This window comes from Glycine soja, chromosome 11 (assembly GCF_004193775.1).
Source record: "Glycine soja cultivar W05 chromosome 11, ASM419377v2, whole genome shotgun sequence".
Classification (NCBI taxonomy): domain Eukaryota; kingdom Viridiplantae; phylum Streptophyta; class Magnoliopsida; order Fabales; family Fabaceae; genus Glycine; species Glycine soja.
The window spans coordinates 49914686-49931512 of NC_041012.1; the positions used below are offsets into that span (position 1 = coordinate 49914686).

Genomic DNA, 16827 nt, shown 5'->3' on the forward strand with positions numbered 1-16827 from the left:
ATTGAGAATTCAATGTATTATGGATGTATCGGAGTATCAGTTGAGTTGAACTTATTTTGTTATTGAAATGAAAATTTTAACGTAATTCAATTTGTCAAAAAATCTTAACTCAATCCAAACTTAGTGGGTTGCAAGTAAAGTTAGATTCTTTGTAATATATATATATAAAAGGACTAGTCAATGAAAAAATATAGATCATCAATTAAAGAATAAACATAATGTCACAATCTTAAATATATATTCAACTAAGTTACTTTGAACAAATGTTCTCTAGAAGCAATTATTATGAGTTAAATAAATATAGTGCAAAACAAAAAATTAATATAAAATTTATAATAATTCACAAAATTTAAATTTCTTCAAAAATAATATTTAACCAAATATTTGTCAAAAATATATTAACTCATTTGTCAATCCGACTCAACCCGTGCTTGACCCATTAAGTTAATTGGTTATATGGACTATATATTATCAGGGTCAAAGGTTTGAATCTCATAACTCAACCATTCCATTTTAATATATTTAGTGGATTAACTAATCAAATTCAACCCATTTTAACATAAATTTTATACGATACCCCTTCTAAAAATTGAAGAATTCAAAGATATGAATAGTAAGTTTATGCAAATAAGGGAGTCATTCAATTTGATGTCAAAAGAAGTTGCAAATAGCACTTAATTAAAATGATAATTATCTTTATGCATAATGACGAATTTATATTGAAGCCTAATTGCTATATATAATATCCTTGGTTGTTGTTTTTTATGTAATAAATAAATCTTGGTTGTCGTTCGGTCTTCCATCTTGATCTTGCCTAGATTTGTGTTTGATTGACATTATATCTACAAACGAAAATTTTGGTTCTGGTAGACTAGAACCATAACGAATCCAAAGTCACAAGGTCAAAAGTTACTTTGACAAGGAATTAAGCATTCATGAAAGATCAATCTTTTGAATGATTATAGTAGGTGACCAAAAAGCTGTTTTAGATTGAAAATATCAGTGCTTAGAAACATACTGAAACATAACATTTCCCCTGTTTTCTTCAATATTGCAACGATTACATGCTTCAGAAAACTATCTAACATTTAAATGATAATTTTGGAGCATTACTTAATTTGCCAACCTTGTGCAAAGAGACTAGATCCAGAATAACATTATTTTCTCCAAAATCTTCCTCATGGAGAGGCAGTTAACTTAACTACATGAATCTAGCTACCAAAGTTATACTTTTATAATTTATTATTAGTTCTACTTGATTCCTTCAACTTCTCCTTAGGAGATTGTCATGGGAACTAACACTTATGAAGTGTCTTGTATAAGTCTGGTTCTTCATCATGTCCAAAGAGGCTCCCACAAAGAGTTTAGGTTATTGGTGTTCTCCTCAAAGAAATTGAGATTGTTTTGATAGCCGCTGCTGTGTGAAGGGCTTGAAATGAAGTTGTCCACAGATTGTTGTGGTGATTCCTGTGGAGTTTGTGTTTGTGCCATTTCCATGCAAATTAGAGCCACGAGATTCGCTTGTTGGAATTGCATGTTTACAACCTCAGCTTGTGCCTTTGCTAACTGTGCTTGAAGTTCATTGACTTGCTTTTGGAGGTGGCAAATTGCACCTGCACATCCGTACACTGGGTCTCTTATTCTTGCACCAGCCTCATAAACCATGCTGGCCACTGCATCAGCTCTTTGAGACTCTGGAAGTTCCTGGAAAATGAAGCAAAACAATGATATCATCAATTAAGTACTTTAATATTTTAATGTATTTTCAGCGATCATACAATACGTTTAAAGTGTGTAAAAACCATAAAAGCGTATATAGAATATGTAAAGAAGCAAATTCTCAGAGTAAAACAATTAATTTGATTACTTGATTATGAAAATTAATTTTAAAAAGATTATTTGCTTACGAAATATTTGTATCAACTGTGTTGTCTTATAATATTAACCGATTTCATGTTAGAATTAAGGAGACCCACCACTAGGTTTCGTTAAAATTAGGTCGTTGAAAAATGCATTTAATTGAAGCATTGATATGCTATGACCAAGAATATGATACTACAGACTGCGTTGGTCCTGCTGGGAGAGAGTGGGGCTGATTCAATTCACCAAATAAATAGAGGAACTTCGTATCGTACTATTGTTTGTGCATTTGTGAAAAAAAATTTGGGTGAAATTTTTTAAGGATGTAAAATAACTGACTGGTGTAAAATAAATTATAGTATCATGTTAGAAATATACACATATTTCTTTTAACATAAGTTTTATATGTATCAAAGGTTAAATAATAAGTCAAAGGTAAAAATTTCCAACCAAAGGAAATAAAACAAAGGTTACACATATGATATTATATTTATTCTCTAGCTCTGTACATTAATTTGTCGTCTCTGTTGAAGTTTGATGGGATCGTGTAAAATTAGGTACTCCATACGTTGGAGACTAGTCTCATCTATTAATTTGTCCCCGGGGACACGGAACAATATGCATATATAGAAGGATGTTGGTGAGGTCTTCTGACGGGTGGAACAGTTATTTTTACCACTCAATAGTGCAACATTTGTTACCACATCACTGTTTGTGTCTGAAATCATCATTGACTCAAAAAGGAAAAATCACGTGGAAAATCTTTTTAGTTAGAATTTAAAGAACATGGTGCAGAGTGTTTGATAACATTATGTAGAAATCATGATGTCATTAAACTATATCATGTCACATATGCGATGAAAATGTACATATGTAATATGGTCTCTCTAATTGTCAAGATATGCAGTTAGTCTTAAAAAAATTTATGAAGTTGAGTTGAGAAAACATGAATGTGAAATAAGATTTTGGAGGCCAACATAGGTAGCTACCTGCAAGAACTTGATGATGTTGCTGGCACCGAAGACTCGGTGTGCAGTGGTAAACTTGGCAGGTTCAGTGGGAGGGAAATAAGGTGCCAAGACACATTTCTCAGCACATCTTCGCCTCAGAATCTTGCAAGCAGCACAAGGGATCATGACAACTTGAACTTGTTGGGGAGGGGAAGAAGGGGTAGTATTTGAGGAGTGAGAAAATGTGGTGTTTGTGTCACTCTCCATCAATACTTTGTTGTTTTGTGTTTGGCTTCTACTTTGTGTAGTTTAGGGACAAAGAGAGAAGAAGGGTGTGAGGTAAATGTGGGTTGTTTGGAAGCCAAAACTAGGGGTTTTATAAGGAAAGGAAAGGATGATAATGAGATAGAAAGAGTATGAAATTCGTTAATAACTGGCTGCGTGCTGTCTTCTTTTCCCACTCTCTGTTAGGTGTTGTGATTATGATGTTTCTTTTGGCTTATTGTATGAAAACTCTTCCCAACTTTGAAAAAATCGTTTTTCTATATTCTGCTTGTTCCTTCCTTTATATTTTTCTTTTTTACTTTAATGCAAATAATAATAATAATCACTTCAAGTTAGACCCTTGCATATGGATGCAATTTTAGTACATATATTTTCCAAGGAAAAGAACATTATGTCATGCCTAACAGCCTAGGCCTAGTAAAGTGACTTTTCCTAGTGAGTAAAAGAAAAAGAAACCGGTGAGCAACATGTCTTATTCACCCTCCAGCTTTTTTGGACCCTAGTCATAGTACTAGTACTTCTTATTCCAACCCAAAAAAGTCATACTCCGATTAAAATGCTTAAGCACGCAGTAATTGCTTATTAATACTTACAGTACAAAACAAATAGGGTGGATTGGACATTATGGCATTAACTACACGTCCCCATTAATTTGTCTGTGTTTGATTTAATATTCAACGCAATGTATGTATAGCACCCTAAAGGGACAAAGAAAAGTAAATATATTCTCTCATTCAGACAAATATTTGGTTTACTGGTCACTAAAATTTTAAAAGATGAATAGAAAAAAACGATAGAACAGGACTTAGTAACATTTTACCTAGTTACTTTCATTGACGCATTGAATGACGGAACTGAAATGGTATAATCACATTCTGTCAAGTGTGTGCGCACTCGCATGTGCGGGTGAGTACACTACTTACGGGTCCAGTCTTTTTAAGTTCTAGACTTCTAGTTCTCAACTTCTGGTTGATGCAAATCAGGACAACACCAACATGGCCCACACCATAGTTACTGAATTACTTTTAAATTTTAATTTAATTTGCACTCTAAGTAAAGTTTGGTACGTAATAATGATGTAAGAAAAACGAATTGCGTTCCCATATAAATGTATCGATCGCATTCTTGTGTAATTTAGCATGGTCTACGCGCGGAACTTCTTGTTGCCTTATGCTGGTGCCAAGTGGCCAAGGTTTCGACATAACAGTTGGGAAAAACGGTTTGTTTCAAGTGAGTTATTGGGGTTGCTGCCACCAATGAGACCATGCTATCTACTTCCTTAACTAACACCTAATGACCATGCATGCCGTATATAATTTATTCACAAAGAATTGCTATATAATTAATTAAGTGTCTCTTGCAGAAAACTATATGTATGCATGTCTGTGTGATCTGCATGTTTGCGCAAGATCTAATAGGTGGGGCAAGGTTGGTGGAGCTCGTTGAACACACAGGAAAAGATAAACTTGTTATAATCAAAGTCTTTTGCCATTAAGTTGCAACTTTTCAAATCATTGAATATTGCTCCGGTTGATGCCTATTTGTTCTAGAATGTTTAATGGTCTTTGTTCGATTAATATCCATAGTTAAGTTTTTAAGCATAATATTTTAGATAATGATGATGATAAGAGATGAAAAAATAGATTGACAAAAAAAGGGATAAGCTTGAAGGAATGAGGAGAAAAAAAGAGAGACAAAATTAAGAGCTAATTTGAAAATGAAAAAAAAAATGAGCTAAGTTAGGGAGAAAAAAAGGTGGCAAAAGGAAGAGAGGGGTGCCCTAATTTCTCACGTATTATCTACCAAAGGAGTCACGCAATAAAACACTTTGTAAAATACTTTCCATTATAATATTTTCAGTTATAATTTTAATGCACTATTCTCACAAAACACATACTATGGGGCTTAAATTTGCTTCAGAACGGTTATTGAGTCACCCATTTCATATTATAAGCTTGATAACATGTTCAAGAAAATGGTTGTCATTTTTAGTTTAATGATATAGAACCACTACAATCAAATTTGAAGATAATACTAGACTAATAAGTAACCCTTCTTAAAATGAAATAACGTAGGGTGCAAATGTCTTATATCCACTCCTAAATTAGCCACTGAACTTTAATTTTTGGAAAACAACTTTATTTCAGACATCTAATCACACTATTTTAGCTTTAGTTGAAAAAAGTAATTTATGATGAATTTAATTTTTTTAATATTTTAATTGCTGCTTCTGGCCCCAATGCCATACATTATAAAATACTGAAAAATTAGTTCTAATTACAAAATTTTTAGGATGGTGTTTCTAGCTTATCTCCAAGTGATCAAGTTTTCCACGCGTTAGGGGAAAAAAATTGAGTTGAGCTTTCAACTTTGCGGTGGAAGTAGTTAGACTTTTGTAATTTGTAACATTTTTCTTTCCCATTTGCTCTTTTTAGCCCTGTCTTAGAGCGTGTGGACCTTGAGAAAAGAAAAGCATTAGCCAAATTCACTTTACGGTTAACTCCCACTATAGCCTGTGTTTTGTTTTTCCTTCCACGTATATAAGTACTTTCACATTAATTTTGAAGCAGTAGAAATTTTTGACCCAAAGCAATCTGAGCAAATTTTTTGGATAACCATTTGAGAAAGTTAATTAGTTCCTGAAGTGTCCTGCTCCTCTGTGCATCCTTTTTGGCACACGTGTGCTGAATGTGACGTTTTCTTAACACTCCTGTACCGTTGTAGAAAATCTTGACAATTAAGGACTTTTAAGTTATATTTGTAAGTGGTTCGGTATAATTTTTCTAATCATTAAGGATTGCATATTGTTTTAATGTAACTCGCCCAAGTACGATAGAATAGACTTAGATCTTATTAAACTTTCTCATTTGAACTTGAGTCATCCTTTGATCCACTTAACAACTAATAATTATAAAATTATAGGATCTTGTAAATTACTAGTGTCCAACCCATGAATATATAATTTGGTATTTGCTCGCAATATTATCATGTAATGCACAATCATCAAAATGGTAACTCTATCCAATTCCTTGCTAATATATTTAAATAAGTAGTTGACGAGTTTTTTACATAAGCCAAAAAAAGAAATATTAAGTGAGAGGTAGCCAACGACCCTTTTACAGAACAGTGAGAACACAGTAAACCTGCCAAAAAACAGCATTCAAGTGCTGTTAGCCTGTTATTCCCTCATCACACATGTAGTATCACTACTATTCTTACAGTTAGCTATAATCCCTTCAAGTATTATATGAGATTAATTCTCCATTCATGAAAAGGATAAATTGTTCAGCCTACTAGCTAGACAGCCAAGTCCAAGATCAGAGATTGATATGTGCTTGATACTTTAAGTAACAACATATCAATTATTCAAAATAATCTCACATTTTTATAAATTCTCTGATTGAGTTCGATTCCTATGATGAAAAAAAATTACATGTCAAAAATAAATTACATTAACTTCCTCCTTTGGCTCATGAAAAAAAAAATCCTCTCCAATTCGAACCTTACATTGAAATGCATCAATATTTTAGAATTTCCACTTCTCCACTCTTCAATTACTTCAATCAACACTTTACTTCACTTTCAAACACCCATTCGAAATAACTCTTTTGAGAATTCGAATTTATCCCATCCAACGTTTCTTTCGACACTTACAAAATTGTGAGAATATTCTAGAATTATATGAAAAGGTATTGAAATCATAGATAAAAAATTCATATTATTTTTTTTTCAAGTATACACAGATTTTAAGACTTTTGATTATTAATTTCTTTGTTTAGAATTAAGCGGAAACATGCAAACTACTTGACATTCTTGATTCTTCAAGAAGGGACGGAGGTACTAAGCGGGTTAGCTAACCGGCATTCGTCATCATCACCTGCCCTGCCCTGCAAGGAATATATATAGTAGAAATAGAAATCAAACTCAATGGCTGTTGTTGTACTACTGATTATAGCATGCGTTCTTGGAAATTTATTATGAGTGCATTTTTTTATCATTCATCCTCTCTTTCTCTGTTAAATTAGCAGTTTGAATCTTTTCCGCCTGCTCTTAAATTTATTATTAAAGTAAATACAAATTAAATTCTGCAAATGTCCCAAACAAGGTGAACTGTATGAGTCCTTTCTATTTATATGTTATGTCTAACTTATTTATTTCTACCCAGTATAAGATTTTTCAGTCATGCTTGTTAGTCATTCCACTCTCAAGTATGAATCTCTTTGTGATATCCTTTTCAACATAATGTAAAATAAAGTTGTTACACTTGTTAGTTAGAGTCATTTATTTCAAACTTAGGTAGAAATTTACTTTAATACAATTAATTTTAAACTCTCATAGTTAAATTGTGAGTGTAAATTATTTTAATTTTTAATTTTCATATTAAAATATGTATGCTGTTCAAGAAATTAATTCTTCGCGTAAATCAAACAATTCTAAAGCTTATGCCTCCACCAATTCTTAGTGTTCTTGTTCTAGAAGCATTAACTTGGGCCCATACAATTAAGGCTATTAGGAATAGCTGCTCCAAATTCCTATAAATTGCGCACTTAGACCGCTAATATGTCTAGTGATTGAAAGCTGACAAATTGCTTATGGAGCCAAGTATATTATTAGCTTAGCTCATAAGCTCAATTTTTCCCATACGATTAATTAATTTGATTTAGGACCTAGGACCACGGTACTTAACTTTCCTGGGTCCTGGCCATTGAACGCGTTTTCACTTTTCAGGTATCAATTAATTCCTCTAAAAAAACAAAAAAAAGTATCAATTAATTTCTCCCCTCGTTTTTCAAATGAACACATTTAATTTAATTGAGTTTGGAAGGCTCGGCTACATGAGAAGTGAGAACAACCAACAGTATAAAAATCCTATATTGAAAAAAAAAAATCTATAAATATAGAATTTATAAGATTCAAAATGTTGACTGTGTTTTATTCTCATTCGTCCCTATGGCCTATATCTATTAGAGTTCCACCCAGTCATGACAAAAGAAAACACACTTGCCGAAGTTTAATGAACGTTCGAAAGTTCTTGAATTTGAAGTCCAATGCAATTAGTATTCGTCCAGAAACAATGTTACAAGAAAAATCAAACCTCACGCTAACTTTCATTTATCTGTTTGCAGCAAACAGATACATCAGGATGACATTGGCAGACCCAAAATATTTTACCAGGATAACGAAAAGAGTAGTAATTTCAGGAATTAGCTTAACGAACACGGGAGGCCTTAAGCACTAATTTTAATTGTGCAAAATAGATATTCAAGACATGTCATGCATTATTTTCATATATCAAGTATCAGTCAACTTTCCAATTTAACCATGCAAGGAATTTCATCAAAATATACAATCTATACTACTTAACCAATAGGGGTTTACATAGCTGGTCAATTCTTCCACTCATATAAGTCGTATCTTAGGTTCAACTCTCGTATTTTTTCTGTTGATTGGTGTTAGAAAATTGGGATACTCTATGGTTGTGTTTGGTTTAGAAGAGAAAAATAGAGTAGATGAAAATAAAAGAGAGATAACTTAAAAAGGAAGAAATACATGGGGATATGGAGCTAGGCTTGGGAATAACAATACTGTCCCCGTCCAAAGCAACCTTGTCCTGAGACCAAGGAGTTCATCCTGGGGGCAAGTGAAGCGGAGAAGATCTTGCAATTTTTTTTACAGATGAAGTCATAAAACACTTAAATCACTAAAGATTTGAAAGCCATAAAAAGTTTTCTTAAAGGAATTTTATGAAAGACCCATATGATCTAATGGAGTTGCTGAATTGGCTGCAAAAGACAAGGGGTTGAAGATTCAAGAGTAAGTTGTGCCTTAAATTAATAATTTTAAAGGGTTAAAAATCTAAATAAAAAATAAATAACATCATTCAACCTCATTACAGTGTTTAGGAGCTGAATTTGTATTTTTAAAATTAAATAATTAACAATAGATGTTTGTTAGCTCAAACAAGCATACTTTTGATTTAAAAATCTAAAATAATTTTTAAAAAAAGGTATTTTATTTTTATGATTGTTTAATTTTGAAGTTGAAGGATGATGATAGCTGGATTTCTTCTACAAATCAATTATAAGGGTTGATGAAAGTGAAAGCCTTATAAATGAAATGGCTAAGCAGCATCAGCATCAACTGCATGCTGTAAGATTTTAAAAATGGGAATAATTAATAAGCTGTAGAAATCCAAATACTACAAAATCGTTTACACAAAAGCACAAAAATGCTATATATCAGGAGTCAGGACAGACTACATGACCTTACATATCTAATCTGGACACTTTACTCAACAAATGAAAGCATCCCAAAGCAATTCTTCCGCCACTCCCAAATCTAGCAACTTGTGCAATCTCACGGTAAGCAGCAATAGCCCAGTCAATATACAAAACCATAGATGATAACAATACGTATATATTCTTAGTGGAGGAGAGCAATCCAAAACGATTCAAAATATGCAACACATCGCAAATACTATCTAATAATTTATCTCAAATAGAAAGATGAAAGAATGGAGGTTTTGTAGGCAAAAAGACTTGAAAGGGCATAAATTAGTAGTACCAAATACAAAGAGAAAACACAGGTGCTTACTGGTGTCTAACGCCTAACCAATTCAGAAAGTAAGTGGTTGTCTGCAAAAACTCTCACTCTTTAAATTCACCATCAATGAAGTCCTGAAGAGCGATCATTTTGATAGAGTTGGCCTTCAAGCTGTTTATAGCTTCAGCAGTCGCCAGAGCTCCATTAACTGTTGTCACAATAGGAACCTTGTAATCCAAAGCCATCCTTCTGAGGGCCAGACCATCTATCCGATCAAGTGCATCATCTGAACTGGTTACCACCATCAGCTGAATGTCTCCATTGGCTATCATGTCACCAGCATGAGGCCTCCCTTCATGCAACTTCAGCACAGGCTCTGCTGGAATTTTAGCTAAGTTAAGAACATGAGCTGTTCCACTGGTAGCAACAATCTTGAAACCATTCTCAACAAAAGCCTTTGCTATCTTCTGAAGATGTGGCTTTGTTAAGTCGTTCAAGCTAAGGAACACAGTACCAGAAAGTGGTAACTTCTGGCCAGCAGCAATTTGAGCCTTAGCAAATGCAATATTATATGAAGGATCAATACCCATGACCTCACCAGTGCTTCGCATCTCAGGACTTAAAAACACATCGCAGCCTGGAAACTTTGAAAATGGAAGAACTGCTTCCTTTACAGACACATATTTAGGGATAACTTCTTTTGTAAACTGTAAATCACAGAGGGTCTTTCCAGACATGACAAGGGAAGCATATTTAGCCAAGGGATGGCCAATTGCTTTGGATACAAATGGAACTGTACGAGAAGCTCGAGGGTTGGCCTCTAGCAAAAATACATCCCCTGACGGAGTTATTGCATACTGGCAATTCATGAGCCCACAAACATTCAACTGTTTAGCCAAGTTTTCTGTCCACGACCTGATTGTCTCCAAGCAAGAAGAAGGAACAGTTCTGGTGGGAATAGAGCAGGCAGAGTCACCAGAATGTATCCCAGCCTGTTCAATGTGCTCCATTATCCCACCAATGACTACATTACCTTGTGAGTCAGCCAGTGCATCAACATCAATCTCACAGGCATCAGATAAATACTTGTCAATTAATACAGGGCGTTCTGGATCCACCTCAACAGCATTTTCAAGGTAAGTGACCAGCTTATCATCAGTATACACAATCTCCATTGCTCGACCACCCAAAACATAAGAAGGACGAACAACAACTGGGTATCCAATATCTGCTGCAATGGCAAGTGCATCAGTTTCACTCCTAGCAATTCCTCCTTTTGGGTGTTCAATCTTTAGTTCATGAAGCATCACATTGAACCTCTCTCTGTCCTCAGCAATATCTATGGAATCAGGAGATGTTCCCCAAATGCGTACATGACCAACCCCACTAGCACATGCTGGCTTGTGTTCATCAAGGTATTGTTGTAAGGGGAGAGATAACTTCAATGGTGTTTGACCTCCAAATTGTACAATGATACCATCAGGCCTTTCCAAATCAATAATGTTCAAAACATCTTCAACAGTCAAGGGTTCAAAGTATAGGCGATCACTAGTGTCATAATCTGTGGAGACTGTCTCGGGGTTTGAGTTCACCATGATTGTCTCATATCCTGCATCCTGCAAATGCAATAGACAAGGGTTACATATAGTAAGAGCAGCAACTGCACAAAACTCAGCATAACCATCTAGCTGGTCAAATCCTAAGATAAGTGGGAATCAGTTCCCATTAATGCTTAATATCAGAATAGGTAAGATAACATGCAGGGACAACTTAATCATTTTAAAAAAAATGATGATAGATAGGGGACACGAAATTTAAACTTAACACTTCGTTAATGCTTAATATCAGAATTGGCCAATATCATACGGCATCAGCAGCACCATTTGAACCCCAGTTAAAAAATTTCACAGCGAAAAAATCTGAAATTTAATCCAATTATTACAAAAGAGAAGAAAACAAACCTGAAGAGCAAAGGATGCATGACAACAACAGTAGTCAAACTCAATCCCTTGACCAATTCTATTTGGTCCTCCACCCAAAATCAAGACCTTCTTTCTGGTAGTGGGAGCTGATTCACACTCAAAATCATAAGAAGAATACATATAAGGAGTATTAGCTTCAAATTCCGCTGCACAGGTATCAACTCGCTTATATGCTGGAGTAACACCCAGAGACAACCGCTTATTGCGTACTTCTTTCTCAGTGGATTTGGTTGCAAATGCTATCTGTTTATCACTAAACCCTCTTTTCTTCACCTCATAGAAATCAATATTTGTCAAATCAGACAAATTGTGAGACAGCAAGAAACTTTCCACATCAACCAGCTCCTTGAGCTGCGTGAGAAACCATTTGTCAATGTAACTCAGCTCAAAGATTTCATCAATATGCATCCCTCTTTTCATTGCAGCATAGATGGCATGAATGCGCTCGGGGTTAGGAACTCGGAGGCTATACTTCAATTGCTCCAAGTCATAGTTCATCTCCTTCACTTGTGAACACCCCCATCCAGAGTATCCACACTCTAGAGAGCGAACAGCTTTTTGAAACGACTCTTGGAAGTTTCGCCCTACAGCCATTGACTCACCAACAGATTTCATCTGTGTCGTCAATATTGGCTGAGAACCAGGAAACTTCTCAAAAGCAAACCGTGGAATCTGCACCACAAAAAAAAAATGAGAAAAGTAGCATTGCGACAAAATTCACATGATTTGCTCCATAACAAAAATCAGAAATGTTAGTTTAGTTAGTTCATCAGATTATAAACTCAAAAACTTGGAATTACATAAACAGTGACTTACTAACTATACAAAATTTACAATTTAAAATTAAAACCATCCTACCAAGTCACATTGGTATATCATAGCAATATCATCAACAACTAAGTTGCATACCTTAGTAACCACATAATCAATAGAGGGCTCAAAACTAGCCGGTGTCTTCTTCGTTATATCGTTTGGTATTTGATCCAAAGAATACCCCACAGACAACTTCGCCGCCATCTTTGCAATTGGAAACCCGGTAGCCTTAGACGCCAGAGCCGAAGACCTGGAAACTCTGGGGTTCATCTCAATGACCATGACCTCACCATTCTCGGGATTAACCGCAAACTGCACATTAGACCCTCCACACTCCACACCAATCTCCCTAATTATAGCAATTGAATAATCCCTCAGCCTCTGGTACTCCTTATCCGTCAGAGTCTGCGCTGGTGCAACGGTAATTGAATCCCCGGTATGCACCCCCATGGGATCAATATTCTCAATGGAACAAATGATAACAACATTGTCAGCCAAATCCCTCATTACCTCAAGCTCGTACTCCTTCCACCCCAACAGAGACTTCTCAATCAAAACCTGATTAGTCAAACTAGCAGCAATCCCAGCCTTGCAAATTTCCAACAAATCTTCCCTGTTATACGCAATTCCGCCGCCGGTGCCGCCGAGGGTAAACGCCGGCCGCACAATTAATGGATATTCGCCGATATCATTGGCAATGCTGAGGCACTCGTCGAGCGTGGTGCCAATACCGGAGGGAGGGGTTTTAATCCCAATATTCTGCATGGCCTGTTTGAAGAGTTCCCTGTCCTCAGCCTTCTTGATTGCGTCGAGCTTGGCTCCGATGAGTTCCACGCCGTATTTTTCCAAGGCGCCGCTCTCGGCGAGGGCGACGGCGAGGTTGAGGGCGGTCTGGCCGCCCATGGTGGGGAGGAGTGCGTCGGGACGCTCCGATTCGAGGACGCGCTCGACGAGCTCCGGCGTCATGGGGGTGATGTAGGTGCGGTCGGCAGTTTCAGGATCGGTCATGATGGTGGCGGGGTTGGAGTTGATGAGGACAACCTCGTACCCTTCTTCGCGGAGGGCCTTGCACGCTTGGGTGCCGGAGTAGTCGAACTCGCACGCTTGCCCGATGACGATGGGGCCGGCGCCGAGGATTAGAATCTTCTTTATGTCCGTCCGCTTGCCGAGTTGGGGGGCGGTGGTGGGTTCCGCGACGGCGACGGTGGAGCATCGCACACGCGCGGGGTAGAGGCGCGCGGTGGGAGGAGGACATCCGCGGAGGGTGGTGGGGGGAACGGCGTCGTTTTGTGAACGGAGGGTTTTAGGGGAACGGAACGGAATTTGGGACTGAGGGAAAGAAGGAAGAAGTGGGAGTTTGGGAAAGTGGGAGATGCAATAGGCCATTGGCATTGTGGATGGAGGCGCGAGTGGGTTTAGGGTTAGTGAATGGAGGCGCGAGTGTTGCTTTTAATGGGTGGAAGATGCTCCTCCGTCGCCGTCACCTTTCTGAAACGGCTATGTAGGGTGCACACGAATGTAATAAAAGGAGAATCACTGTTTTGGACCGCTAGTTCTCACTTGCTTGCGTTGGGGAACTAAACACTAGTAAAAGACCAAATACGGTAGCCGAAACAACCAATAATATAACTGGGCTTTTCGGGAAACAGATTTTGTTTATCTATTATCTACCTTTTCTTTTTTTATATATATATGAAATTACATCATATCTTCCAAAAATATATTGAATAGAATTAAATCATATATTTATTTATAAAAATATATAATTAATTGATTAAATTTATAATAATAGATGTAGTAGATATTTTTATTTATAAATGACTCTATCGTTAATCAATCATAATAAATATTTACAAATGTAATGTGATTTATAATTAGTGATTAATACAAAATTTATAATTTCTAAAAAATATTATTATGAAAGAAGTGACTTGAACAATTCATGTGATCCTATTAGTATCAACTTTTAATGAAGGAAGCCGTGCATTTAATGTATTAAATGTTTTAACAACTCAAGAATTTAGAAGAATAATAAAATTAAAAAATTCAATAATTGAGAGACAATAGGTATTTGAAGATGAAGACTATATAGAAAAAGTTAAACAAGATACAAATAATTCACGCGAATCATTCTTTCTTCCAAAGATCTTACTGTGATTTCTTATAAAGATATTAAGTTTTCAAAACATATTGTATCTTGAGGGAAAATACTTAAAAATGTTGAGTGATATATGTTGTCTGTAAGACCATCATTGATTTTAGTTCATGTGCAAATTTCCAAAAAATTTTGTTTATTTGTTTTGAGCCAGAAGTAACTTGGTATAATAAAGAATGCTAGTCTCAAGTGACATTCAACAATATTGTAACTTTGATAAATTAGGAAAAACTTGATGATTCTCAAGAATTAAACATAATCTCGGGACTAAGATGAATTAATGTAAATTCTTTGTGTGCTTTATAATTGATTAATTGACAAAGGACTTGAATTTATTTTTGGATTTCATGTCCTTTTTATTTTGAAAGAAAACTATTTTTTTCATATGATAAAGTCTAAATCAAAATTCATCTAAATATTTTTAGGTTTATCAAAATTAGACTATAAAAACATGTTTAATAGTCTTAAGAAAAAATTTAAATTTCTAAAAAAATAATTCATTTTTTTGTTTTATTTGCTTCTACAAGTATATTGTTTTTTTTAATACATTTAGACTTAATTCTAAAAATTATAATTATACTTTCCTTTTAACAAATAATTAATAGATATTATTTTATCCAATTCTAAATATCCCTTATCAGCACGAGATTTCTAAATTTTTTAAAATAATTTTTATAATTATAGTGTTTTAAAATTACAAATTCTAAGAATTATTATTATACTCATTTATGATATTTAAAGTCTACTTGCGACTTTAATTGTTTTTTTTTTGTTTTACAGTTTTGAAGATGCCATAAAAGACTTGAAAGAAATTTTCAAAAGGAAAAAAAAAATCTATTGTGCCGAAAAATAATATTGATAAAAAGAAGAACAACAAGAAAATTATTAAATAATATTATAAATATATTTTAATTTGATTTAAGTAATTATTAATAACACGATCAATCATTTGTAAAATAATTCAAGCAGATATTTATTTTAATATATTAATTGAAATGCTTAAAATTAATACATGTGTTTGTCGCATGATATTAATTCATTTATTTATTTATTTATAACTATCTTTGTTATAACATCAAATTCTAATTGAAGTCATTCCTCCCCAAAAATATCAAAATTAAATTATAAACTTTATATAAACAAAATATTAAATTAAAAAGTGATTTATAAGATAAGGTTATATTGCTTTTTATAATTTTCAATATAATTTTATTTAAATATGATATTTAAAGTTTACTTGATATTTTTCTTACAGTTTAAATATTTTTAGATGACACAAGTATATAAAAAGGAATTATATTTTAATTAAACAATTTCACTTAATTTTTATTATCTCAAATCAAGCTATAATCACATAATTTTTGTTTATTATTTCAAATACAACTTTATTTAATCTGATACATTTTTTACTTCTGAAAATATATTTTTAAAATTTTAGCAACTTTAATACTAATTACATTGAGTTATAATAATAATAATAATTACATTGAGTTATAATTTTTCTAGAGATTAGTCCAAAGATTGTGGCAAACTATTGCTTTTTACTAGACCCAACCCCCCATTAGTCTTAACTCTTAACTAACTAGATATGTTGATGCACGCATTGAAAAGTAAAAACCTTAATGAATGACACACCCTTTTTTAATTATTTTTAGATGCAATAAACAATTTATATGTATTAAACATGCAATAAAGCACGAGAAATGAAATGGCATATATCGTAACTTTTACTAAAAGGGCTAAATTTTTTTGGATTTTTTATTCATTTGAGATCAATTTTAAATTATTACTAAAAATGGAATAAATTGTCACAAGTGTTATGATTTATTATTTTTTATTTATTTTTCTTTAACTGAAGTGGTAAAAAAATTTACAACTTCAGTTTATTTATTTTTTATTTACGACTTTTAAGTCCTACATTTTTTTTTTAATTAAGACTTTGAAATCTTAAGTTTATTATTTTTTTTTAACTTTGAAGTCATATTTTTTTATTTTCTTTACGTTTAAAGTTTTCTATTTTATGATTTTTTATTTACTTGTATTTTTTTTCTTTTACTTTTTATTATTTTTATTTAATATCTTATATATATTTTTTATATGATTTTATTTCGTATGTTATATATTTTTTAATATTATTTTATTTAAAATATTTTATATATTTTTTAATATTGTTTTGTTTAATATATTTTATATATTTAAAATTTAGATAATTTCTTAATAATGTTACTGAATTTGATTT

General features: G+C 33.6%; 2 protein-coding genes across 2 annotated transcripts; both read right to left on the reverse strand.

Annotated features, from left to right (window-relative positions):
- Window positions 1–969: 969 nt before the first annotated feature.
- On the reverse strand, window positions 970–3175 carry LOC114375108 (LOB domain-containing protein 1-like). Its single transcript, XM_028332858.1, has 2 exons — window positions 2850–3175; window positions 970–1704 (listed from the first exon to the last, which is right to left on the reverse strand). Exons 1-2 carry the CDS (start codon window positions 3075–3077, stop codon window positions 1336–1338), a joined length of 597 nt encoding a protein of 198 aa, XP_028188659.1. The 5' UTR covers window positions 3078–3175; the 3' UTR covers window positions 970–1335.
- Window positions 3176–9269: 6094 nt separating this feature from the next.
- On the reverse strand, window positions 9270–14034 carry LOC114377166 (carbamoyl-phosphate synthase large chain, chloroplastic-like). Its single transcript, XM_028335574.1, has 3 exons — window positions 12530–14034; window positions 11600–12292; window positions 9270–11254 (listed from the first exon to the last, which is right to left on the reverse strand). Exons 1-3 carry the CDS (start codon window positions 13823–13825, stop codon window positions 9743–9745), a joined length of 3501 nt encoding a protein of 1166 aa, XP_028191375.1. The 5' UTR covers window positions 13826–14034; the 3' UTR covers window positions 9270–9742.
- Between the last annotated feature and the right edge of the window lie 2793 nt (window positions 14035–16827).

Coding starts and splice junctions, on each gene's coding strand:
- LOC114375108 (XM_028332858.1), bottom strand. CDS start 3,077: ATGGAGAGTGACACAAACACCACATTTTCTCACTCCTCAAATACTACC. Junction 1,705..2,849: donor ACATCATCAAGTTCTTGCAG/GTAGCTACCTAT, acceptor TTCATTTTCCAG/GAACTTCCAGAGTCTCAAAG.
- LOC114377166 (XM_028335574.1), bottom strand. CDS start 13,825: ATGCCAATGGCCTATTGCATCTCCCACTTTCCCAAACTCCCACTTCTT. Junction 12,293..12,529: donor TTGATTATGTGGTTACTAAG/GTATGCAACTTA, acceptor TTTGTGGTGCAG/ATTCCACGGTTTGCTTTTGA. Junction 11,255..11,599: donor ATGCATCCTTTGCTCTTCAG/GTTTGTTTTCTT, acceptor TTGCATTTGCAG/GATGCAGGATATGAGACAAT.